General features: G+C 39.3%; 1 protein-coding gene across 1 annotated transcript in view; it reads right to left on the minus strand.

The window, feature by feature from the left end:
• Nucleotides 1-24159, minus strand: part of AGBL4 (AGBL carboxypeptidase 4) — a 1259489-nt gene that overhangs the window by 525333 nt on the left and 709997 nt on the right. The window contains exon 4 of the mRNA XM_069540446.1: nt 5223-5439. Coding sequence (XP_069396547.1) covers nt 5223-5439 — 217 coding nt within the window. The remainder of the gene's footprint in view (nt 1-5222; nt 5440-24159) is intronic.

A 24159-nucleotide genomic window follows, 5' to 3' on the forward strand; every position in this document is an offset into this window, starting at 1 on the left:
ATCTATATGCAAAAAAAAGTGAACTTAAGGCCCTTACCTCATGCCATATATAAAAAATTACTTCTGAATGGATCATGGATTTAAATGTCAGTGGAAATTATAAAAATTTTAGAAGAAAACATAGGAGAAAATCTTTGTGGCCTTCAGATGGGCAGCTTTTAGATAAGACTCCAAAAGCATGATCCCTAAGAGAAAAAACTGGTAAGCTGGACTTCAAAATTAAAAACTCCTATTCCTCAAAAGTCATGGTTAAGAGAATGAAAAGGTATAGATTAAGGTATAGGTTTAAGGTATAGATTAAAGGTATAGATTAGGGGGGGATTTTGCAAAGCATGAATCTGACAAAGGACTTGCATTCAGAATAAAGAACTCTCAAAACTCATTATAAGAACACAACCCAATTTTTAAATAAATGGATAAAAGGTTTAAACTAACAGAGAAGATCTTCAGCAGAGAAGATATATGAATGGCAAATAAGCACATTATAATATAATCAACATAACTAGTTACTAGGGCAGCACAAAATAAAACCACAATGAGATTTCACTACATACCCACTAAAATAGCTGTAATGAAAAATATAGGTAATTCCAAGTGTTAGCAAGCACATGGAGAAACTACAACCCTCTCTCCTACCTTATTGGTAGGAATGCAAAATGGCACTAACTTGGAATGCAGCTTGGCACGTTTTTTGGTTCTTGTTTTTTTTAAGTTGAATGTGAACTTATATGACCCAATGATTACATTCCTAGAAATCTACCCAAGAGAAATGTGATCACATGTCCACTCAAAGATATGCACATGAATGTTCATAGTAGCATTATTCATAATAGCCCCAAACTGGAAACAATCCAAATGTCCATCAACTGGAGAACAGAAAAAGAAAGTGTGGTATATATTTTCAATGGAATACTATTCAGCACTAAAAATGAATGGACTACTGATGGATGCTACAACATGAGTGAACCACAAAAATGTAATGCTATGTGAAAGGTGCTAAATGCAAAAGACGACTAAATAGTGCATGATTCCACCTACAGGAAATGTTCAGAAATGGCAGATTTACAGTGTCAGAGAACAGATGAATAGTTGCCTAGGGCTGGGAGTGGAAGTGGGGATTTACAAGGGAACTTTTGGGGATGATGAAATGTTCTAAAATTAGATTGTGGTGATAGTTGTAAAACTCTATACACTTACTAAAAATCACAGAATTGTACCCTTACAATGGGTTAATGTTACAGTATGTAAATTATACCTCAATAAAAGTGTTATAACAACAAGAAAATAAAGATCTTTCCTATGATGTATTTAAATTAAATGTCAGATTGTGGCTTTGATGTATGCACACAGGGATTTTGTTTGCTGGTGTTAGAAAGGGCCACTGGTAAGTAACAAAATAAAATGCCATTTTGGATGATATAATTAGTAGCAATAGCAGCTATGCCCATGGTGATTAATAGTTCCAGCACTAGAAATTCAAAATCTTGCTTCTTGCCTGCTCTCTCTAAGAATTGTCTGTTGACATGTTTAGCCTTCCTACTTGTAATTATCCTCCCTCCAAATTGGAGTAGGGATTAACTAATTATAGTGGTGGCTTCAGTCACAAGCCATATCAAATGCCCTGGTAACCAAGAACTGTCCTGTCTGCAAGAGTATGCCAGAAGGCCTTAATGTCTCTGGTATCTGCTTCGAGACCCAGATCAGGGGGATGGAGCCAACCCACAGAGCTCCCCTCATCTGGTTTAGCCAGCAGAGGTACACCCTGCACTTCCACTAACTTTACTTTCTTAAGATGTAGCTTTGGATAAGGTATAATCCCTTTCTCAAAATCTACTATTGATTTTAGTAGGTCCAATGTGGAAAGGAGCAATGAGTCCATCAAAGTGCCAGGGCACAGCATTAGAAGCCATGGGTTTAAATATTGGCCTAGTCCTGAACTAGCCATGTAGCTTTAGCCAAGTAACTTATTAGCCTTAGATTATTTATCCCCAAACTGGGATAATTCTGCCTACCCCACAAAACTGTTGTGAGAAACAAGTAAGACAGTACATATAAAGTGCCTGACCTAGTGTCTGTGTGTTGAATCTGAATAAAGGATACAGCCGTAATTCTTTAATATGACAATCAAGGTTTTTCAGAGTTTGGTCCTAATCTTCCTGTCTATCCTTATCTTCCAGTAGGAAGGTTCCCTATTCCAATCAAACCAGACTTCTGACCAACTATCATCATGCAATGACTCAGGCTGTTTCTTGCTCTCTGGGCTACCTTCTCGCCAACTCTGTATTCAGTAATCCTACCCATCTTTCAAGACTCGGCGTAAAGCCCATCTTCTCCATGGTGTTTAGTCTGACCATAAATTCTTTAAACAACTCATGGGATCCTTAATTATATACTTTAAAAAACATAATATATATTTTTTAAATGTCTTATTTCCTCTGGTATGGAATACATTTCTGGAAGTACACCATGACTTGTATACTCCATTATATATCCCTACAGTACCCCTCACAGGGTCTGAAGTAGGACAGCAGTCTCGAATTATTTTATTCTAACTGAGGAATTCCTCAAAGAATAATTTAAAAACCCCTATCAACTTCAACTTTCTCATTTTATAGATGAAAAACTTGTCCCCAGAAAAGGGAAGTAACATTCAAGGTCATATGAGTAGTTTGGTATTAGAGCTGGACACGTAATTCAAGCTTCTTATGGCAGAGACTTCAGGATGTCCTTCAATATTAATTCACCTACATATCTATAGGACTACTAATTTTTAGCTAGAAACATGCTCACCCAGAATGAAGACTTCATTTCTCATCCTTCTTTTAGTTAAGTGTGGATATGAGTTCTATCTAATGGGATGAACGTGAAAGTGCCACAATACTGTATCTTCTCCCTTCTCCGCCTACTTTCTTAATCTTGCTGCCTGGAACATGGATGTGACAGAATTCCACATTTGACATTGAGTTTGAGAGCCACATCCCAGGGATGGCAGAAAGCTGGAAGAACTTGACTCCCCAAGAGTTCCAAGGAGCAGAGCCACACTATCAGCTCCGGATTGTCTACATCTAGATTTATATATGGAAGAGAAATAAACTTCTGTCTCATTTAATGAGCTGTTATTTTAGGTATGTATTTTGTATTTTAGTTATTGGAAGCTTAACTTATCTTATTATTCCTCCTATCAGCTTTCTGATGCTCTTAGCTCTTCACATTGTCTCTGGGTATATCTTAATTCATTCTTTCATTCATTCAATAATTTACTCCATAGCCATTCAATGTACACCTACATTCTGCCTGGCATAAATCTAAGAGAGGGCTGCAGTGGACACAAGAATGAAACGAACAGATCCCACACTTAAAAAGTCACAAGTATTGAATGAAACTCTTTCTCTCTTAATTTATATCATAAGTCATATGTCTGGCAAACATTCGTCTCAGGATTTCTCCAACAGTCCCACCTGAAATAATCTACTGTTTCCAGTAATACATTGTTGATCAGACCATGTGTGACTAATATGTTCTATTTGGCTCTCTATAACCACTCTCTGCCCTTCTCCATCATTTTCTTTGTTCAGGGAAACTTATCTGTATGGATTACTTCAGTGGGCTCTCTTGCCCTCTGATTTCCAATTGGGTTGGCCAGTAGGAACCCCCTAGCAGTAGATCAGAGGGAAGTAAGAGAATGAGCTCTATGTATTTATTTTTCTCAGCTCCCTCCCTGTGGGATCATCTCAGGCTAACTTTTTTCCTCAACTGAAGGTCACTGTTCCACTCAAGATGGCCCACTGCATGACTCTCTACTATTGGGTTCTGTTAACCATTTCATCCCTTCACACCCTTTGAGCTGTTACTAGCCCCAGGGAACTGCACTATACCCCGTGGTTTCTGTACACAGTGCCCGCACCTTGTAAACAGCCCATTTATTAAGCTCTCCTCAAATTATCCTAATGTGAGGCTGCCATCTGTTTCCTACTAGCATGCTGACTAATATACCATGTGTCCCAATTCTCAGTTCAAAAGATATAGGCACCAGATATACATGGCACCCATCAGAAGCACTGTTAGGAAGAGGATTAGAGTAGAGGGAAGATATTCTTTACTAGCAACTGAAGTATTTCTGACCGCAGAGAACAAAACCTATGCATCCAATGTGAAGGACACTTTTAGATCCTGGGATGGGCAGGGAGAAAAAGAGGAAAAGACAGTAGGGAAGTGTGGTAGGCAGAACAATGCACCCCTTCTCCCAAAATGTCCAAGTCCTAATCCTTGGGACCTGTGAATATATTACCTTACATGAGAAAAGGGACTTTACAGATGTGATTTAGTTAAAGATCTTGAGATGGATATATTATCCTGGATTATCTGCGTGAGCTCAACGTAATCACAAGTGTTCTTATAAGTGAAAGAGGAGGGCAGGAGATTCAGCATCAGAGTGGTGCAGCATGAGAAAGACTTGATAAGTCAATGTTGACTTTGAAGACTGAAAGGGAACCACGAGCCAAGGAATGCAAGCAGCCTCTAGACACTGGGAGAGGTAGTGGAATGAATTCTCCCCTAGAGCCTCCAGAAGGAACACAGACCTGTTGATATCTAGATTTTAGCCCAAAGAGGCCAATTTCAGACTTTTCCTGAACTGTAAGATAATAAATTTGTGTTGTTTCAAGCCACCAAGTTCATGGCAATTTGTTATGTCAGCAATAGGAAACTAATATAGAATTTAAGACTGAAATCTCCAGACCCAGAAAACTAAACCTGAGGAAGGAAGAAGGGTTGGGGAACTAATAGATGGCAGAGATAGAACACACTGTGGACAGCACAACCATACTGCACACCACCTGCTAACCTACACTGCAGTCAAGTTAAATTCACTAAAAAGCAAATTTATTCTTCATCTCGTAAGCTTAGACTCATAAAATGCTTTCACACCGTTTGTAACACCCAGTAGAGCCTTCTTTTTATCTCACAGTTCTGGGGATTCACCAGAACTTTTGTATTTTGTTAGAGAGCTTTATCAGCTTCATTCAGAAGGACACGCATCTGCCTTATCCTATTCTTCGACTTCCTGGTGGCCATAGTAGCAAACTATTACACACAAAAAACAGTGATTTTTTTTAAATTTCCAGAGCATATAGTCTACAAAGCACCAATATCTATTATTTGCATTCTATAAAAACCAGTGCTAAGCTCCTCCCCCAGCTTTCCCATTTCTGAATGGGCCTTACCACACTCTGACCCAGCTGCTCCCGGAAGAAGTAATCCATGTTTCTCTTTTGCAGGCTGTCAAGGTAATGCTGAAAGCGAGTGTACGTATATGGGTAGCAGTAAGCAAACTGGTAAATATCTTCTTCTCGGTCAAAACAAAATGCAAAGGACATCACGTAATTCTTCCTATGGTCCGGGCAGCGGTAGTAGTAGACATTTTTAGGTGGCAGTCTTTGCCTGAAAGATACAAAGAAATTTGGGCATATCAGACAGTTGTTCAAGCTTCAAAATGTAATCAGTAGGAATAAATGCCCAAGATTGAAACTGTAACATCAAGAAACCTAGGTGGTGGCCAGGGACAACAACATATACCAATCTATGATCAAAAGAGGTTGGACACTCCCTCTTGCAAGAGGACTGGAATCACAACGGACTGCTGAAAAATCATCGACAGGAAGACACTGAAACTCACCAAAAAAGATACCCCATATCCAAAGACAAAGGAGAAGACGCAATGAGATGGTAGGAGGGGAGCAATCACAATAAAATCAAATCCCATAACTGCTGGGTGGGTGACTCACAAACTGGGAGAACACTTATACCACAGAAGTCCGCCCACTGGAGTGAAGGTTCTGAGTGCCATGTCAGGCTTCCCAACCTGGGGGTCTGGCAATGGGAGGAAGAATTCCTAGTGAATCAGACTTTGAAGCTAGTGGAATTTGACTGCAGGACTTCGACAGGCCTGGAAAAAACAGAAACTCCACTCTTGGAGGGCACACCACAAAGCAGTGTGCACATCGGGACCCAGGGGAAGGAGCAGTGACCTCACAGGAGACTGAACCAGACCTACCTGCTAGTGTTGGAGGGTCTCCTACAGAGGTGGGGCGTGGCTGTGGCACAACGTGGGGACAAGGACACTGGCAGCAGAAGTTCTGGGAAGCACTCCTTGGCGTGAGCCCTCCCAGAGACTGCCATTAGCCTGTAGGCTCAAGTGTTGGGTTGCCTCAGGGCAAACAACCAACAGGGAGGGAACCCAGACCCGCCCATCAGCAGACAAGCAGATTAAAGTTTTACTGAGCTCTGCCAACCAGAGCAACAATCCCTTCAACCCACCACCAGTCTCTCCCATCAGGAAACCTGCACAAGCCTCTTAGATAGCCTCATCCACCAGAGGGCGGAGAGCACAAGCAAGAATAACTACAATCCTGCAGCCTATGGAACAAAAAACACATTCACAAAAAGATAGGCAAGATGAAAAGGCACAGGGCTATGCACCAGATGAAGGAACAAGATAAAACCCCAGAAAAACAACTAAATGAAGTGGAGACAGGCAACCTTCCGGAAAAAGAATTCAGAATAATGATAGTGAAGATGATCCAGGACCTCGGCAAAAGAATGGAGGCAAAGATCGAGAAGATGCAAGAAATGTTTAACAAAGAACTAGAAGAATTAAAGAACAAACACCCAGAAGAATTAAAGAACAAACAAACAGAGATGAACAATACAATAACTGAAATGAAAAATACACTAGAAGGAATCAATAGCAGAATAACTGAGCCAGAAGAACAGATAAGTGACCTGGAAGACAGAATGGTGGAATTCACTGCTGCAGAACAGAATAAAGAAGAAAAGAATGAAAAGAAATGAAGACAGACTAAGAGACCTCTGGGACAAAATTAAATGCAACAACATTCACATTATAGGGGTCCCAGAAGGAGAAGAGAGAGAGAAAAAAACCGAGAAAATATGTGAAGAGATTATAGTGGAAAACTTCTCTAACATGGGAAAGGAAATAGCCACCCAAGTCCAGGAAGCACAGAGAGTCCCAGGCAGGATAAACCCAAGGAGAAACATGCCGAGACACACAGTAATCAAACTGGCAAAAATTAAAGACAAAGAAAAATTATTGAAAGCAACAAGGGAAAAATGACAAATAACATACAAGGGAAATCCCATGAGGTTAACAGCTGATTTCTCAGCAGAAACTCTACAAGCCTGAAGGGAGTGGCATGATATATTTAAAGTGATGAAAAGGAAGAAACTACAACCAACATTACTCTACCCAGCAAGGATCTCATTCAGATCCAATAAAGAAATCAAAAGCTTTACAGACAAGCAAAAGCTAAGAGAGTTCAGCACCACCAAACCAGCCCTACAATAAATGCTAAAGGAACTTCTCTAAGTGGGAAACACAAGAGAAGAAAAGGTCCTGCAAAAACAAACCCATAACAATTAAGAAAATGGTAATAGGAACATACATAGTGATAATTACCTTAAAGGTGAATGGATGAAAAGTTCCAACCAAAAGACACAGGCTCACTGAATGGATACAAAAACAGGACCCATATATATGCTGTCTACAAGAGACCCACTTCAGACTTAGGGACACATACAGGCTGAAAGTGAGGGGATGGAAAAAGATATTCCATGAAAATGGAAATCAAAAGGACGCTGGAGTAGCAATACTCATATCAGATAAAATAGACTTTAAAAGAAAGAATGTTACAAGAGACAAGGAAGGACACTACATAATGATCAAGGGATCAATCCAAGAAGAAGATATAACAATTATAAATATATATACACCCAACATAGGAGCACCTCAACACATAAGGCAACTGCTAACGGCTGTAAAAGAGGAAATCGACAGTAACACAAAAATAGTGGGGGACTTTAACAGCTCACTTACACCAATGGACAGATCATCCAAACAGAAAATTAATAAGGAAACACAAGCTTTAAATGACACAACAGACCAGATAGATTTAATTGATATTTATAGGACATTCCATCCAAAAACAGCAGATTACACTTTCTTCCTAAGTGCACACAGAACATTCTCCAGGATAGATCACATCTTGGGTCACAAATCAAGCCTCAGTAAATTGAAGCAAATTCAAATCATATCAAGCATATTTTCTGACCACAATGGTATGAGATTAGAAATGAATTACAGGGCAGAAAACATAAAAAAAAAACACAAACACATGGAGGCTAAACAATATGTTATCAAATAACCAAGAGATCATTAAAGAAAACAAAGAGGAAATCAAAAAATACCTAGAGACAAATTACAATGAAAAGATAACGATCCAAAACCTATGGGATGCAGCAAAAGCAGTTCTAAGAGGGAAGTTTATAGCAATACAAGCCTAACTCAAGAAACAAGAAAAATATCAAATAAAAAATCTAACCTTACACCTAAAGGAACTAGAGAAAGAAGAACAAACAAAACCCAAACTTAGCAGAAGGAAAGAAATCATAAAGATCAGACAGAAATAAATGAAATAGAAACAAAGAAAACAATAGCAAAGATCAATAAAACTAAAAGCTGGTTCTTTGAGAAGATAAACAAACTTGATAAACCATTAGCCAGACTCATCAAGAAAAACAGGGAGGGGACTCAAATCAATAAAATTAGAAATGAAAAAGGAGAAGTTACAACTGACACTGCAGAAATACAAAGCATCCTAAGAGACTACTAGAAGCAACTCTATGCTAATAAAATGGACAACCTGGAAGAAATGGACAAATTCTTAGGCAGGTATAACCTTCCAAGACTGAACCAGGAAGAAACAGAAAATATGAACAGACCAATCACAGGTAAAGAAATTGAAACTGTGATTAAAAAATGTTCCAAGAAACAAAGTGCCAGGACTAGATGGCTTCACAGGTGAATTCTATCCAACATTTAGGGAAGAGTTACCACCCATCTCTCTCAAACTCTTCCAAAAAGTTACAAAAAAGGAACACTCCCAAACTCATTCTATGAGGCCACCATCACCCTGATACCAAAACCAGACAAAGATACTACAAAAAAAGAAAATTACAGACCAATATCACTGATGAATATACATGCAAAAATCCTCAACAAAATACTAGGAAACAGAATCCAATAACACATTAAAAGGGTCATACACCATGACTAAGTGGGATTTATCCCAGGGATGCAAGAATTCTTCAATATATGCAAATCAATCAATGTGATAGACCATATTAACAAACTGAAGAAGAAACACCATATGATCATTTCAATAGATGCAGAGAAAGCTTTTGACAAAATTCTACATCCATTTATGATAAAAACTCACCAGAAAGTGGGCATAGAGTGAACCTACCTCAACATAATAAAGGCCATGTATGACAAACCCACAGCAAACATCATTCTCAACGGTGAAAAACCAAAGCATTTCCTCTAAGATCGGGAACAAGACAAGGATATCCACTCTCACCACTATTATTCAACATAGTTTTGGAAGTCCTAGCCACAGCAATCAAAGAAGAAAAAGAAATAAAAGGAATCCAAACTGGAAAAGAAGAAGTAAAACTGTCACTGTTTGCAGATGACATGATACTATACATAGAGAATCCTAAAGATGCCACCAGAAAACTACTAGAGCTAATCAATGAATCTGGTAAAGTTGCAGCATACAAAATTAATGCACAAAAATCTCCTGCATTCCTATACACTAATGATGAAAAATCTGAAGGAGAAATTAAGGAAACACTCATATTTATCACTGCAACAAAAAGAATAAAATACCTAGGAATAAACTTACCTAGGGAGACAAAAGACCTGTATGTAGAAGAGTATAAGACACTGATGAAAGAAATTAAAGATGATACAAACAGGTGGACAGACATACCATGTTCTTAGATAGGAATAATCAATATTGTGAAAATGACTATACTACCCAGAGCAATCTACAGATTCATTGCAATCCCTATCCAATTACCCATGGCATTTTTTTACAGAACTAGAACAAAAAATCTTAAAATTTGTATGGAGACCCAAAAGACCCTGAATAGCCAAAGCAGTCTTGAGGGAAAAAAACGGAGCTGGGGGAGTCAGACTCCCTGACTTCAGACTATACTACAAAGCTACAGTAATCAAGACAGTATAGTACTGGCACAAAAACAGAAATACAGATCAGTGGAACAGGACAGAAAGCCCAGAGATAAACCCACACACCTATGGTCAACTAATCTATGAAAAAGGAGGCAAGGATATACAAGGGAAAAAGACAGTATCTTCAATAAGTGGTGCTGGGAAATCTGGTCAGCTACATGTAAAAGAATTAAATTAGAACACTCCCTAACACCATAGACAAAAATACCCTCAGAATGGATTGGAGATGTAAATGTAAGACCGGATACTATAAAACTCTTAGAGGAAAACATAGGAAGAACACTCTTTGACATAAATCACAGCAAGATATTTTTTGATCCACCTCCTAGAGTAATGGAAATAAAAACAAAAATAAACAAATGGGACCTAATGAAACTTCAAAGCTTTTGCAAAGCAAAGGAAACTACAAATAAGACAAAAAGACAACCCTCACAATGGGAGGAAATATTTGCAAACAAATCCACGGACAAAGGATTAATCTCCAAAATATATAAACAGCTCATGCAGCTCAATATTAAAACAACAAACCCATCCAAAAATGGGCAGAAGACCTAAATAGACATTTCTTCAAATAAGACATATGGATGGCCAAGAAGCACATGAAAAACTGCTCAACATCACTAATTATTAGAGAAATGCAAATCAAAACTACAATGAGGTATCACCTCACACCAGTTAGAATGGGCATCATCAGAAAATCTACAAACAACAAATGCTGCAGATGGTGTGGAGAAAAGGGAACCCTCTTGCACTGTTGGTGGGCATGTAAATTGATACAGCCACTATGGAGAACAGTATGGAGGTTCCTCAAAAAACTAAAAATAGAACTACCATATGACCCAGCAATCCCACTACGGGGCATATACCCAAAGAAAACCACAATTCAAAAAGACACATGCACCTCAATGTTCATTGCAGCAGTATTTACAAGAGCCAGGACATGGAAGCAACCTAAATGTCCATCAACAGATGATTTGATAAAGAAGATGTGGTACATATATACAATGGAATATTACTCAGCCATAAAAAGGAACGAAATTGGGTCATTTGCTGAGACGTGGTTGGATCTAGAGACTGTCATACAGAGTGAAGTAAGTCAGAAAGAGAAAAACAAATATCGTATATTAACATATATATGTAGAACCTAGAAAAAATGGTACAGGTGAACCGGTTTGCAGGGCAGAATTAGAGACACAGATGTAGAGAACAAAGTATGGACACCAAGGGGGGAGAGTGGCAGGGGGTGGGGGTGGGGGTGTGATGAACTGGGAGGTTGGGATTGACATATATACACTGATGTGTGTAAGATGGAGGACTAATAAGAACCTGCTGTATAAAAAAATAAATAAAATTAAATTTAAAAATTTAAAAAAGAAAAAAGAGGGGCTTCCCTGGTGGCACAGTGGTTGAGAGTCCACCTGCCGATGCAGGGGACACGGGTTCGTGCCCCGGTCCGGGAGGATCCCACATGCCACGGAGCGGCTGGGCCCGTGAGCCATGGCCGCTGAGCCTGCGCGTCCGGAGCCTGTGCTCCGCAACGGGAGAGGCCACAACAGTGAGAGGCCCGCGTACCGCATATAAAAAAAAAAAAAAAAAGAAAAGAAAAGAAAAGAGACTGGAATCTGGCAGTACTTCGTTCAAATTCCAGCCCTATCCTTTATAAAGTGTTTAAACAATGCAAAGTTAAAAATGAACAAGTTTTATTCATCATTTGTTCTTATTTTGAGCACATATTATATACCCAGGCATTGTGCTAGATTACCTATGTAAAATGGTAAATAAGATAAGCCAGGTGTTTGTCCTCATGGAGTATATATGTTGGTAGGGAAGCAGTCAATAAAATATTTTAAATAAATATACAATATAGTTACAGACTCAAAAGTGTCTTGAGGGGAAAGAGTGTGATGCTATAGTGACATAAATAGGGGAGGATTACTTTCCCCAGGGAAGTCAGGTTTTAGTATTATAACACTAATTCAGATACTTTAAAATAAGTTCATGCACTTTGTGAATATTCAAGGGAGAGAAAAAGAATATTCAACATTTCTTTAAATTATTACTATTATTTTTCTATAGAGCATTCCATGAAACTAATTTTACACAGAAGCACTTTGGGAAATACTGCTTTACAATATGCTGTGTAGGCAATTCTGCTAAGCTAACATGCTCATTCTCCAATAAGCAACACTGAAACACATACGTGAGAAAAGGCAAAATGGTCCAGTCATAATTCCCATAACATCTTTACATTAACCCACTTCACAGGCTCACTGCACCTCCTCATTTGTATAATATCCACACTATGCACGATTTCCCTGCAGAGAACGCCTCTCGTTTGTGTCTCTTAAAATCCTATTAATCCTACAAAACCTGTCTCAACTATGCCTTTTCCATGACTGTCCACTGATAATACCAGGCCTGTTTGGCTCCTACATTTTGTAGCAAGTCTTGCTTTTTTTATTGGCTGCTTCCTAAGTCTCATCCACTAGGATCTGTTTGGAAGCTCCTTAAGGGCAAATATGTTTTGGGGGGTGGGTTCTGGCATAGTGGGTGGAGGATGCAAGGCTCACCTGCGGTGGCTTGTCATTCAACTGGGAAGCCAAGGGGCAAAGGGGCATATGGAGGAAAGTGTGAGGAGGAGGGTGTCAGAGCTGAGGCTGAAAAAAACAATAATGGTGCTGGCTCCAGGTAGGGCAGCCTGGAGAAAACTGTTAAGAGCTCCAAAGCATTGTAACATTCCAGCAGTTTATTGCAGAATCTTGTTTCTACCTTGGTGTCTTTCTGAGGCTGCCTCAGTGGCCAGGGTGGGAGGTAAGGCTATGGGCTTCCCGTGGAAGAGCCAATGTTACATGGCACTGACGTTGTACATGTTTGGGCTTGTACTGCTTGCCTGTAGCCCTGGCTGTCATGAACCTCACCCTAACATTAAGTGGAAAACAGGTAATGGGAACATCAAAAGATTACTGTTAATTAAAGAAAAAAAACAGACATCTCAAGTTAATGAATTTAGCACTTTTCTATGTATGGGAAGACAAGAGTCTCGGCTCATTGAAATCATTCCTTTGATATGCACTTTAACTTCATAGGGCCAGTATCCTGTTTTTTTCCATCCTGAATCCCTCAGGGTGCACAGTCGGGGGTGACTGCAATGGCTGATGACTTGATGGCTGTACACCCTTTGTTTACTGATATGGCAGGCTTCATCCACACTATTGTTATCCCACTTAGAAGATATGGCCATGGAGGTTCATAAAAGTTAAGGAGCTTACCCATTCTCTCAAGCTAGTAAATGACAAAACTGGGATTCAAATCTGTTTCTGTCTGATTCTAAATCAGTACTTATAACACTTTTCCAGGATCCCTCTTGATAAATTACGGGATTCTGGCATAGGCCAGGTGGCAAGAAGGAACAAGTAAAATGTTGGAACTGCAAGGAATTCATCATGGCTGAAGCACAAAGAATGAGAAGGGAAATCATGAGAAATGTGTTTGAAGAGGAAGGCAGAAGTCATATTAGAAAGGGACTACGGCTGTCCCTCCACATCCATGGGTTCTGCATCTGCAGGTGTGAAGGGACGACTTTACATGATGGGACACGTTAAAGAATTTAAACATTATCCTGAGGTCATAGGATTCCTTTAAGTCAGTGAAAGAAGTAAAGTACCATGATTGTCCAAGTCCAAGAGATAGAAGAGAGTGATCAGAAGGACAGGGTAGTGGCTGCACAAGTATAGAAAATCAGATAGATTTGACTATTAGATAAAAGTGGCTGATGTGATGGGCCATGGAGTCTAAGATGGGTGGGAACCCAAAAATGATGAGGACGGGACGTAGAGAGAACAGCTTAAGCAATAAAGGAACAGGGCTTTTCACATAAAAGTCCACGGTAGTTGGGGGCTTCCCTGGTGGCGCAGTGGTTGAGAGTCCGCCTGCCGATGCAAGGGACACGGGTTCGTGCCCCGGTCTGGGAAGATCCCACATGCCGCGGAGCGGCTGGGCCCGTGAGCCATGGCCGCTGAGCCTGCGCATCCGGAGCCTGTGCTCCGCAATGGGAGAGGCCACAACAGTGAGAGGCCTGCGTAGCGCAAAAAAAAAAAAAAAAAAAGTCCACAGTAGTATCAAAGGCTGTCTAGAGGTGTGCTTCGGCCCACAAATAGAGTCCATTTTGCTCCTACACCCAAAGTCAGGAGGAATAAACATGCAAGTAAAAACAATCTTCTTGTGACACAAATATAGCTTTAAAGCAAACCCCCTAGGCACTCCTCCTTTCTAACCCAATTGCTACCTTAAACCCTCCTATATTGAAACTTTGGAGCTACCAGTGATGAAATAGACACGGAATGGCCTGGAAGGAAAATGGGGAGTGAAGAGTCCCCTCCAGATCCTTCTGCACATGGAATGTAGGAGAATGAGCAGCTCCTGAGAAGGCATAGGGGGAAGTAATGGCCACCAGGATAGTCAGGCCTTAGTTCATTGTTTTATTCAGCAAATATTTGTTAAGTATCACATACCATAGACTGAAGTAAAGGAAGACAAGAGGTAAAGGAAGCAGTGGATTAGAACACTGGGGTCCAAGGGGGATTATTAACCTGGGAGTTGAGTTTCATAGGAAAAAGTAGAAGGTTTTGGATAGAGGAGGGATCAGTGGAAAACCAAGATTAGAGGGAGAACAGACCAGTGCAGGGATAAGGGTATAAAAAGAACAGATGATGGTCTACATTTGTGATGTGATGTCACATCACAATGTTAGGGTGGTAGAAGTAAATGAGCCTCAGGGTCTCCAGCCAATGGTCTGTGACAGTTGCTTCAGGCCCTGACTCAGAGGTCTGAGTCTGAGTCTCCTGGAGCACAAGGTGAGTGTGTCTTCATACACAAGCGATTCCTACAGTCACAATCCCCTCAGGTTATGACACCGATGTTTTCAAGTCTTTATGTACTAGTATATTCAATTAAGATCCATGCTTTAAATTCACTCACCTCAGTTTTCTCCTATTCTAGCCAAGTTTAGCAACTTGACTCTGAGAGCCTGCCGTCTCCACCAAATTTGATCATGTGCTACCAGGAGAATTCATCTAATGCCTGCAGCTGTCCCAGCTCCTCTCCTGAGTAGGTTGGATGCTTAACCTGATTTGAAGGCAGAGTGAAGGTAATGGACACTGCGGTGATCATGCAAGAAAGCTGAGATGTTGCTCAGGGCTTAATGTTCCAGACTCTGCTAAGGATACTAACGAAGATCTGTTTGAGAAGAATTCAGCAGGCCAAATTCATGAGGAAGCAAAGTAACACAAAGAATAAAGGAAAAGAGGAATGAGGCTGTGTAGGAGAAATGTGTCTCCCATTTGGAATGCACTCATGGTTTTTCTCTTATTTTGCTCATTATGTTTCACTATGTCTCAGGCATGGTGTTAAATTTTTTATACGCATTATCACTGAATCCTCACAATACCCTATGAGCTAGGGGCTGTTAACATCCCCTTTACACAGCTAAGAAAATGGAAGCTCAGAGAGGTAACAAAAATTTCCCAAGGTTTCAAGTTTGGTAAGCAGCAGAGCCTGTACTAGACGCAAGCTAACGTGACTCCAAAGTCTGTGCTCATCGTCCCTATGGTAACTTGCCACCTGCCTTTCTCCCCTTGACACCAATTCATAGCCTTACCTTCTGCTTCCAGAGCAATCTTTTCTGACAGTACTCTTACCAGTACTCTCCTGCTAAAAACTCTTCAAACAACTTCTTATCCTCAAAAGGCTCCCCGAGATCTCCCTGTGATTCCAGCATCGTCAGTCATTTCTCCCTCCTTGAACCCTATGTTTTATTCATACTGAACTACTCACAACTCTCTAAAAACGTTGTGCCACACCTCCAGTACCTCTGTGTCTTTGTGTTTGATCTTTTCTCCATTTGTACTGCTTCCCCTGCCAGATACCTTACCTACTTGGTAAACTCTTACTCATAGAGGTGGCATATTGTAGGTTGTCAATAAAGCTTTAAATATTTTTTTAAACAAACTAAATAATTAATAAACAAAAGAATGTATAAATAAATGCCTATATCCTTTAACATACCTCCTCTCTGAAGTCTTCTCTGATTATTCATCCATCATTAATTTTTCTCTACTTTGACATTTGATATTAAAACAGTTTTATCACCGGTTTGTCCCTTAACAATAAGCAACAAAAGTAAGTGGAGATTTCTTCAAAGAGAAGGTAGGCTTCTTGAAGACAGGAACAGTGTTACCTTTCCCTCTCTTTCTCACTAGAAATGGTACAGAGAAGTTTCAAATAGTACTTGCTTATTTTAAAAGCACTTGTAAAAGGAAAAGAAGACTCCTCTCCACAGATAAATGGTAGGCGTCATAGGTAGGTAGATCTTAGCTCAGTATAAAGTAGAGACTCTTTAACTTTCAGCTGAAGGGAAAGTAGAAAGGTCTATGTTACAAGGGAGTACATGGGAAGCTTTAAGGGCTCTGATAAAAAGTTTCCTGGGCTTCCCTGGTGGCGCAGTGGTTGAGAGTCCACCTGCCGATGCAGGGGACACGGGTTCGTGCCCCCATCTGGGAAGATCCCACATGCCGCGGAGCAGCTGGGCCCGTGAGCCATGGCCGCTGAGCCTGCGCATCCGGAGCCTGTGCTCCACAACGGGAGAGGCCACAACAGTGAGAGGCCCGCGTACCGGAAAAAAAAAAAAAAAAAAAAAGTTTCCTGTACTTGATATTAAGTTAAACAAGGCAAACTTCTGGTTCCATTTAGCACAGAGAGTCTCGGATATCAATGGAAACAGTATAACAATTGTTTAGGCCATTCTAAGTACTTCTTCATATATTAACTCCTTTAATCTTCACAATAGTCCTCTGAAGTTATTCCTTTATCCTAAATGATATGATAAAAATGAAGGTAGGGTCAAGAATACTTCTTAAGAGAAACAGATTGTCCATGACTCCCTAGAAGACTCCAGAAAGGAAAGAATCTAACACCTGATCCTGCCAGAGATGCAGGTTGATTCCAAGACCTGTGGTGTGTGCTCTCAGGACTCAGAGACTAAAGGGTGACCCAGCTCTTGAAACAAGTCATCATCCTGGGTCCACCCTGATGACTAAAGAAGCCCTCCACATGTGTGAGGGAGGGGTAACCAACGTCCTCAGATTCAGTCATGCATTCATATGTGGCTGAGTGAGCGCACGCACACACACACACACACACACACACACACACACTCACACACAGACTGCATGCATGTACATACTGAACACGTTCACAATCATACTATGTATACTTCTCTACTATAGCCTCTATTTCATTATATCAACTTGAATATATGCCTTTCTCCACCACTGGATTGAGTTCTCCTTGAGGGCAGGAACCATATATTGTCCATCTGGTTCTGGAGGATCTATACAAAGCCTTGAATAGAGGAGGTACTCCAAAATGCTCATGAATTGGATAAATGAATATATGTGAGTGAACTTTAAGATATTAACATATTAGAGTAAATAATTTCAGCCACACCAAGGTTTGTATATTATGCTCTCTCCACGTGAAGCTGTGAGTCATGCCATGAATACATTATGTTTCAGGAACTTCCATGCCATTTTAAAGGCGGTTCTATCTGTAATTGCCTTTCCCATACTTTGCTACATAGTGCATTCCTATGTAGAGAAGTGAGGCCCAGCTCAAATGACACTTCCTCTTTGAAGTCTTCGTCAACAATTCCAGGAATAACTAATTGCTCTAAATACTAATTACAGAAACTCCTGTATTTCTGATTCATCTCAAAATCTGTAGCACTTAGCACAGTGCTTGACCCTGAAGAGGAGCTCAAAGCATGTTTGTTGAATGAATGAGTAGGTGAATTTATGGTTTAATGAATGAATGGATGGATGATTCCTTCCCATTTTCCATCCTCTCTGCCTCTGTCCAAACCACCAGCCAAGTTCCCAATGCATCATTTTGGAGGTTACCAGAGCACAGAGGAAGAGGAGAAAGCCCAGGACCTGAAGGCGTACATAAGACTCATTCCCTACCCCTCCTCAAGACCCCTGAAAGACAGGAGCCCTAACTTCCTTTCTGATTAAGCAGAAAATATGGATGTTAGATGAGTTCCAACGCCAGGGTGTTCTTTGACAGTAGACACAAACTTTTTTCTTCAGATTAGCAGAGAGGGAAAAAATAACAAAGAATCTGTCTTTTAAGGCGGTACATCCTAAAGGAGGTATACAAAACCAAGTCATTCAGACACCTCCAAAGGGAGTAACATATACTAAACACCTCCTATATGCCAACAATGTGCTATCTGTTTGATGTACACTATGGTCTGACTGATAAACACATATTCTTTCCACCACACCAAGGCTGTGAAATTCACCCAACAATTTGGGTGAAATCTGAAATTCACCCAGCAATTGCAGAAACAGTCTCTTACTTCTTCATCTACCCAGAGGCAGGGAGCAAACTGGCATCCAGTTTCCCAGGTATGTTTGAAATTGAAGAAAGATTTCATCCCTCTTCCCTTCATGAGGGCAGCTGAGTCTCTGGTTTGTCATCCATGACAACAGATGGCCTTTAGTCTACGTTTGGCTGGAACAACCCAGACCATCTCCTGGCTTGAGCCAGTGGGCCCCTCCTTTTCTTCTCAGGCGTCTGGCACAGCCAGGCACCAGCACGGCTGCCCACATTATAAATCTACCCTCCCTAGGCGAAGAGGACCTGCTCCTAATTCCAATTCTATCTTCCCCCAAATAATTATAATAGTGCTCCTGTCACCAGCATATCTATTCTTATCTTTCTCCGCACTTTGTCACAGCTAATCTCTTGGTGAGTCACAGGGAGGGGGGGAAACAGAGAGTGAGGGAGTGCTCAGCTACAGGCAACACACTTATACGCCCAGTGTCTAATCAGATTACCATCTTATCAGGGGTTGATGGGCACTAGGGGTGGGAGGAGAGAGACGGAGCTACATATTGCCAGCCGAGTTTTTGATAAAAGACACTGCTCGATTCTTGAATTAACCTTTTTGTCCTACACACTCTGTTGTTTATTTTTCAGAGTTTATTTTATGTGTAGGATTTTTTTTTTTTTTGTCTGTGCCTTCTGGAGAAGGACACCCACACACTGTGTCAGCAGCTGCTTCTATTAATTCCAAGCCATTAAAAAAATTAAAATTAAACCCAATTACTTTGGCTAGTTTAGAGCCGGGGAATAGCTGAGACTGATTATTCCCCATGGTCATGGACAGCAACAATATTCCTACCTACATGTGGCTGCGGGCAGAATGCTAATGCAGTCAGAAACTCCAAGGACAGGCTCCTCAGGCAAAGAGAGACTCTAAGTCATGTACTCTATCTTCTCCAATCCAGATTCCTGAGAGAAGGCAAGAAGAGGACACTGGACAAAGAGCTAGGAGTTGGGTGCTACTCTAAGCTGCAGTCCTTGGGCAGGACTCTACCTTTCTTGGTGCCTCTGTGTAAAAAGTGGTTACTAAAATGTGTCCTGAATCCCTCTTAGGGTTGTTATGACTCTTAGGTGAAAATGGCTATGTTTTCAAAACTATCGTTTGTTGGGATATAAGATGGGGTATGAGGCAGTATCAGAATGCTGGGTGCTTTGGGATGGGGTGGCCAGCTGTACCTGCAACTTGTTCAGGTTTGCGCTCAAGTTTTGTATCCAAGTTATTTTGTTGTTCCATCATGGGTGGAATAATAATAAGGGTTCTGGATATGAAGTCACTAGACTGGAATCTCCTTAGAGTCCTCCTGCACAGAGCCTATTATACAACAGCACTCGATAAATATTCTTGAATGAATGAATAAATAAGTCAGGCAGAGCTGGGTTAGAACGAATAGACAGAGCTGTGTTCAATTCCAGCTTTTGATGCCTTTTACAATTGTAGTCATTGTACAGTAGAAAGAACATGGGCCTGGGCTCTAATCTACTTCCATGACTTATCAGTCATGTAGCCCTGAGCCTGGATTTCCACATCTATAAAATGAAACCAATATCTAGCTCACAGATCTGTTTTGACAATTAGAGATGAGATTGGTACCCGACACATAACAGGTGCTCACAATGGTAACTGTGATTATCACCATGCTCTGCATGACGGATAATTGGCATCACACTCTCTTGATTCAGAATAATGCATTCCAAGCTCATACTAAGTGTGCTTAGGGTATGAAATGGACAAAGCAGGTAGGATAGGGGACCAAAGAAAAGGTGACAAGGGATGAGGAACCATTTAAACACAGAGTTAGGAAAGAAAACAGTGATAACCCTGTTTTCTGTTCCAGATCCTTCCCATACCCAATGTAACCAATACCTCTCTTTCAAGGAGATGTGCTCTCTAATAAAATTAAGTGTGTCTGTCAAGATACAGGAAGGCAGTTAACTCCTCTAGTTCCCAAATGGTGGTGGGAGATATATTCAAAGGTGTTTTCACTACTGGTAACTGGCTATGCTAGACAATCATGCCGTGGCCCATGCAGCAACCTGCCAGATGAATGGAGCCTCAAGGTCACTAGTTGGTGGGATCGATCAGAAATATGGAAAATTAAAGGTTAGGCAAACGTGAAATATGTTTGGGAAATAGAGACTGACCAGTCCTGCTTATAGAGAATAGTCTGCTCTAAGCATATTTATCATATGGTGCAAATCTAGAAGTATTTATTTTGTTTTTTGGTTACTCCTAAACAATTCGTGCAATAAACATTTCACCAGCAATGAGCTCAAAAATACAAAAGTGCGTATTTTAGGAAAGTTGAGTACTAACTTTTCATTCCGCATGAAATTCAGTGATAAACATGACACATGCATAAAATGTTTGTAAGTATTTATGATCCACTGTAGGGGGTGTACTGATAACATGGCCACATTAAACCCAGAAGACACAATGCTGCTGAAGAAACACCAGCATCTATTTGGTTTAACAGTTATTTTAAGAAAACTTATGTCCAAAGACTATAATTTACATATATAAAAGCAGAACCATAGACCAAAAATGATTGAAATTATTTTAGAGCAATGTACTTTAAATGAAAAGCCATACTCCAAAGTGATGTGTGCTATCACTTTTACTTAGAGTGCATGACTGTTCTTCTAAAATCATTTCAATCAGTTTTAATTCCAAGTTTTCTTGTATATAAAGTGGTAGCTGTTAATGTCTTTTCTCTGTTAGCATAAGAACTAAAATCAGTAATGTGATATCAGTGTCATCAGGTGTTTCAAATAGAAAATAATTTAACTTAATTTCAATGTAATTCAGTTATTTTCACCCAATTCATGGAATCAAAGTGAAGCTTTTGGAAATTCATTCTGTTGAAGGCTAAATACTGTCTTAGTGGGAATGATACTGTTAATTCAGTAAAATAAAGTTCAACATGAAAGATAAAATTACTTATTTTTTTTGTTATGATAATATGAACACAAATTTTGGTAAAAGCAATGTACTTGTTAAATCAACAAACCTATGGAGTAGAAATTTATGTTGAGTTGGTTGGAGGTGTCCATAAAAATCAAAATTGCATCCAAAACAAGCTTCTATTTTCTACCCTCAAAACAGAAACCACAGTTCTCAAAATTTACACAAAATAAGTAAACTATACAATTTTTTATGACGCTAATGCTAAACCACACACAAACAAAATTTTTATTAAGCTTCAGGAAGGCAGACCATGTTTCTTTTCTTTACTGTCTGCCATCACTGGGATCTTAGAGATTTGGAGCTTTTTAATAAGCCACTTTGTTAATCAACGTTGATTTTGCTGTGTTTTTATGTTTGCTTTTTGTTTTTGCTGTTAATGAGACCCCTAAATTTTGTTAATGAGATCTTTAAAAGAGGACAGAATTTTGGTTGCATTTTGTTCAAAATCAATTTGAAATCTTTAATCAAGTATTCAACAAATGAAGCACCAAAGTATTTTAATTCTTAAAGCTTTTATCAAATTGCAATTACTGAAAACAAAGCTTTCACATAGGAAGACATGACATTTATCTCTCCAAAAGCAAGGGAGGAATTGCACAAATTAAATGATGAAAGCACAATTGAAATACAAGACTTAATTCTGAAATTCAATGATCATACTTTGGGAAACCTCAGTTTAGGAGGATAATTTTTTTGATGAAGCTCCTATTTTTAATTAGATATTTATATATTGTACCAGAGTGGAATGAAATTGAGAAGGGCTACCATTTTATAGCACCTGCATTTGGTGAAAATTTAAAAGAATCAAGGAAAAGCACTTTGACAAAAGTTGTTTTATAAAAAAAATTATCTAAGAAAATTTCTTGGAAAGGAGTAAACAAGATAGTAACTATGAATATATTTGGACTGAAACGTTCATATATTTCAATACTAAAAAGCTTGTAACTGAGAATGTCCTCAATTTGGGAGAATCTGCTGAACTCTACCAGGTACCTCAGTACCTAGAGAGATAATGCCTTTTATTTAAGAATATTATGATCTATAAAGGAGAATCAATTGAATGTGTCAAGAATTTCAAACTTGTTAACCATAAAAATTCAATTCTAAAGAAGATTTGAAGGCAATGACATCAAAAACTAAAAATAATAAAACCATATTAGAAAAAATATTTTTCATAAAAATACCAATGACATAGTATTAGATACACATGTAACTAAAAAACTGATTAAAGTGTGTAAATGTATGCCAAAAATAACAGTGCTATTTTAAGAAAATGAATGTAAGTTTTAAAAAAATTTTGCTTTAATGTACATGGATGTATATTAATTTTACTTTTAGAATGAATTTTGATTTTTAAAATAATTGTTTTGTAAATCCAACAAAGAAAACAATTGGTGGTCAATACATGAAATATTTCAAAAATATATAAAATTTTATTTTTAGTTTCCCTGTTCACTTTCAGTTGGGATGATGATAAATTATGTGCTCATCTTATCCATCTGCCAACCTAATTGCTCCTCTTGAATGTCTCAAAATTACCTCAATTTCAACCTGAATATAATGAATCTCCTGACCTCCCCTAAACCTGGCCCTCCCAACTCAGTAAGTAGCTCCACCATCCCCATCTGTCCAACTGTACAAGTCAGATACCTCAGAATCAACCTTGATGTCGTCCTTCCTTTCACCCTTTCCTTCCTTTTTGACTCAATGAATATTGCTGAGAGCTTCCCATGTTGTCACTCTTTTAGATGTTGGGGAAGCAGAGGTAAAAAAGCAATTCCATGCTTTCATGGAACTTTTAAGTTGTGAGAAGGAGAGATAAACAAGCAAATAAATCAATGTATTACATAATACAGTGTAAAGTAATGATAAGTGTAATGAATACAAATAAAGCAAGGTAAGGGGAGAGAGGGTAATGGAGGGGGCAATTTTAATTAGGGTGGTCACAGAGACAACCATTTAGTAGAAACTGGATGATGTGAGGAAATAATCCACATGTATATGGATTATTATATTATCTTATATTCAATATTATATTCAGTATTTATTCAATATTATATTATATTATACATATCCCCAAGAAAATAGTGGCCCAGAGGGAACAACAAGCACAAAGGTCCAAGCTTGGTGTATCTCTAGAAACTGCAGGAAGGTCAGTATGATTGAACAGGAATAAGTGAGGAGGTGACTGGTAGAAAGGGAGAGAGGAGACCATTTTATAGGGGCTTGCAGCCCTTAGTAAGAGTTTTGTGTGAGAAGCCACGTAGGGTAGAGATATTGAGAGTAATGAAATAATTTGAGCTACATTTTAAAAGGAGCTCCTGACATAACTGGTTGAAATGCTGATTCATAGGAGTCAGCTCTGACATTCTGGTCTTCATCACATGGAAGACAGTGTTTAAGTCCACTTCTCAGTACCCATCATCTGTCGGTGAATGGTACAGATTCCTTTCTACACAGTGGATCTTCACAGTTAAAAATTTATGTGAAAGAGCTTTCATACCTCAGTGGACTTATTAATCTTAGAAGCTCTAAATTCCTGTATTTCACAACCTCCCACTTTTCAGGGTTATTATGTTAATTAAAGTAATAAAGTGGACTCAATAAAGAGCTTTTGGTAACTGAAATGAGTAAATGA

The sequence above is a fragment of the Delphinus delphis genome, chromosome 1 (genome assembly GCF_949987515.2).
Source record: "Delphinus delphis chromosome 1, mDelDel1.2, whole genome shotgun sequence".
Taxonomy (NCBI): Eukaryota; Metazoa; Chordata; class Mammalia; order Artiodactyla; family Delphinidae; genus Delphinus; species Delphinus delphis.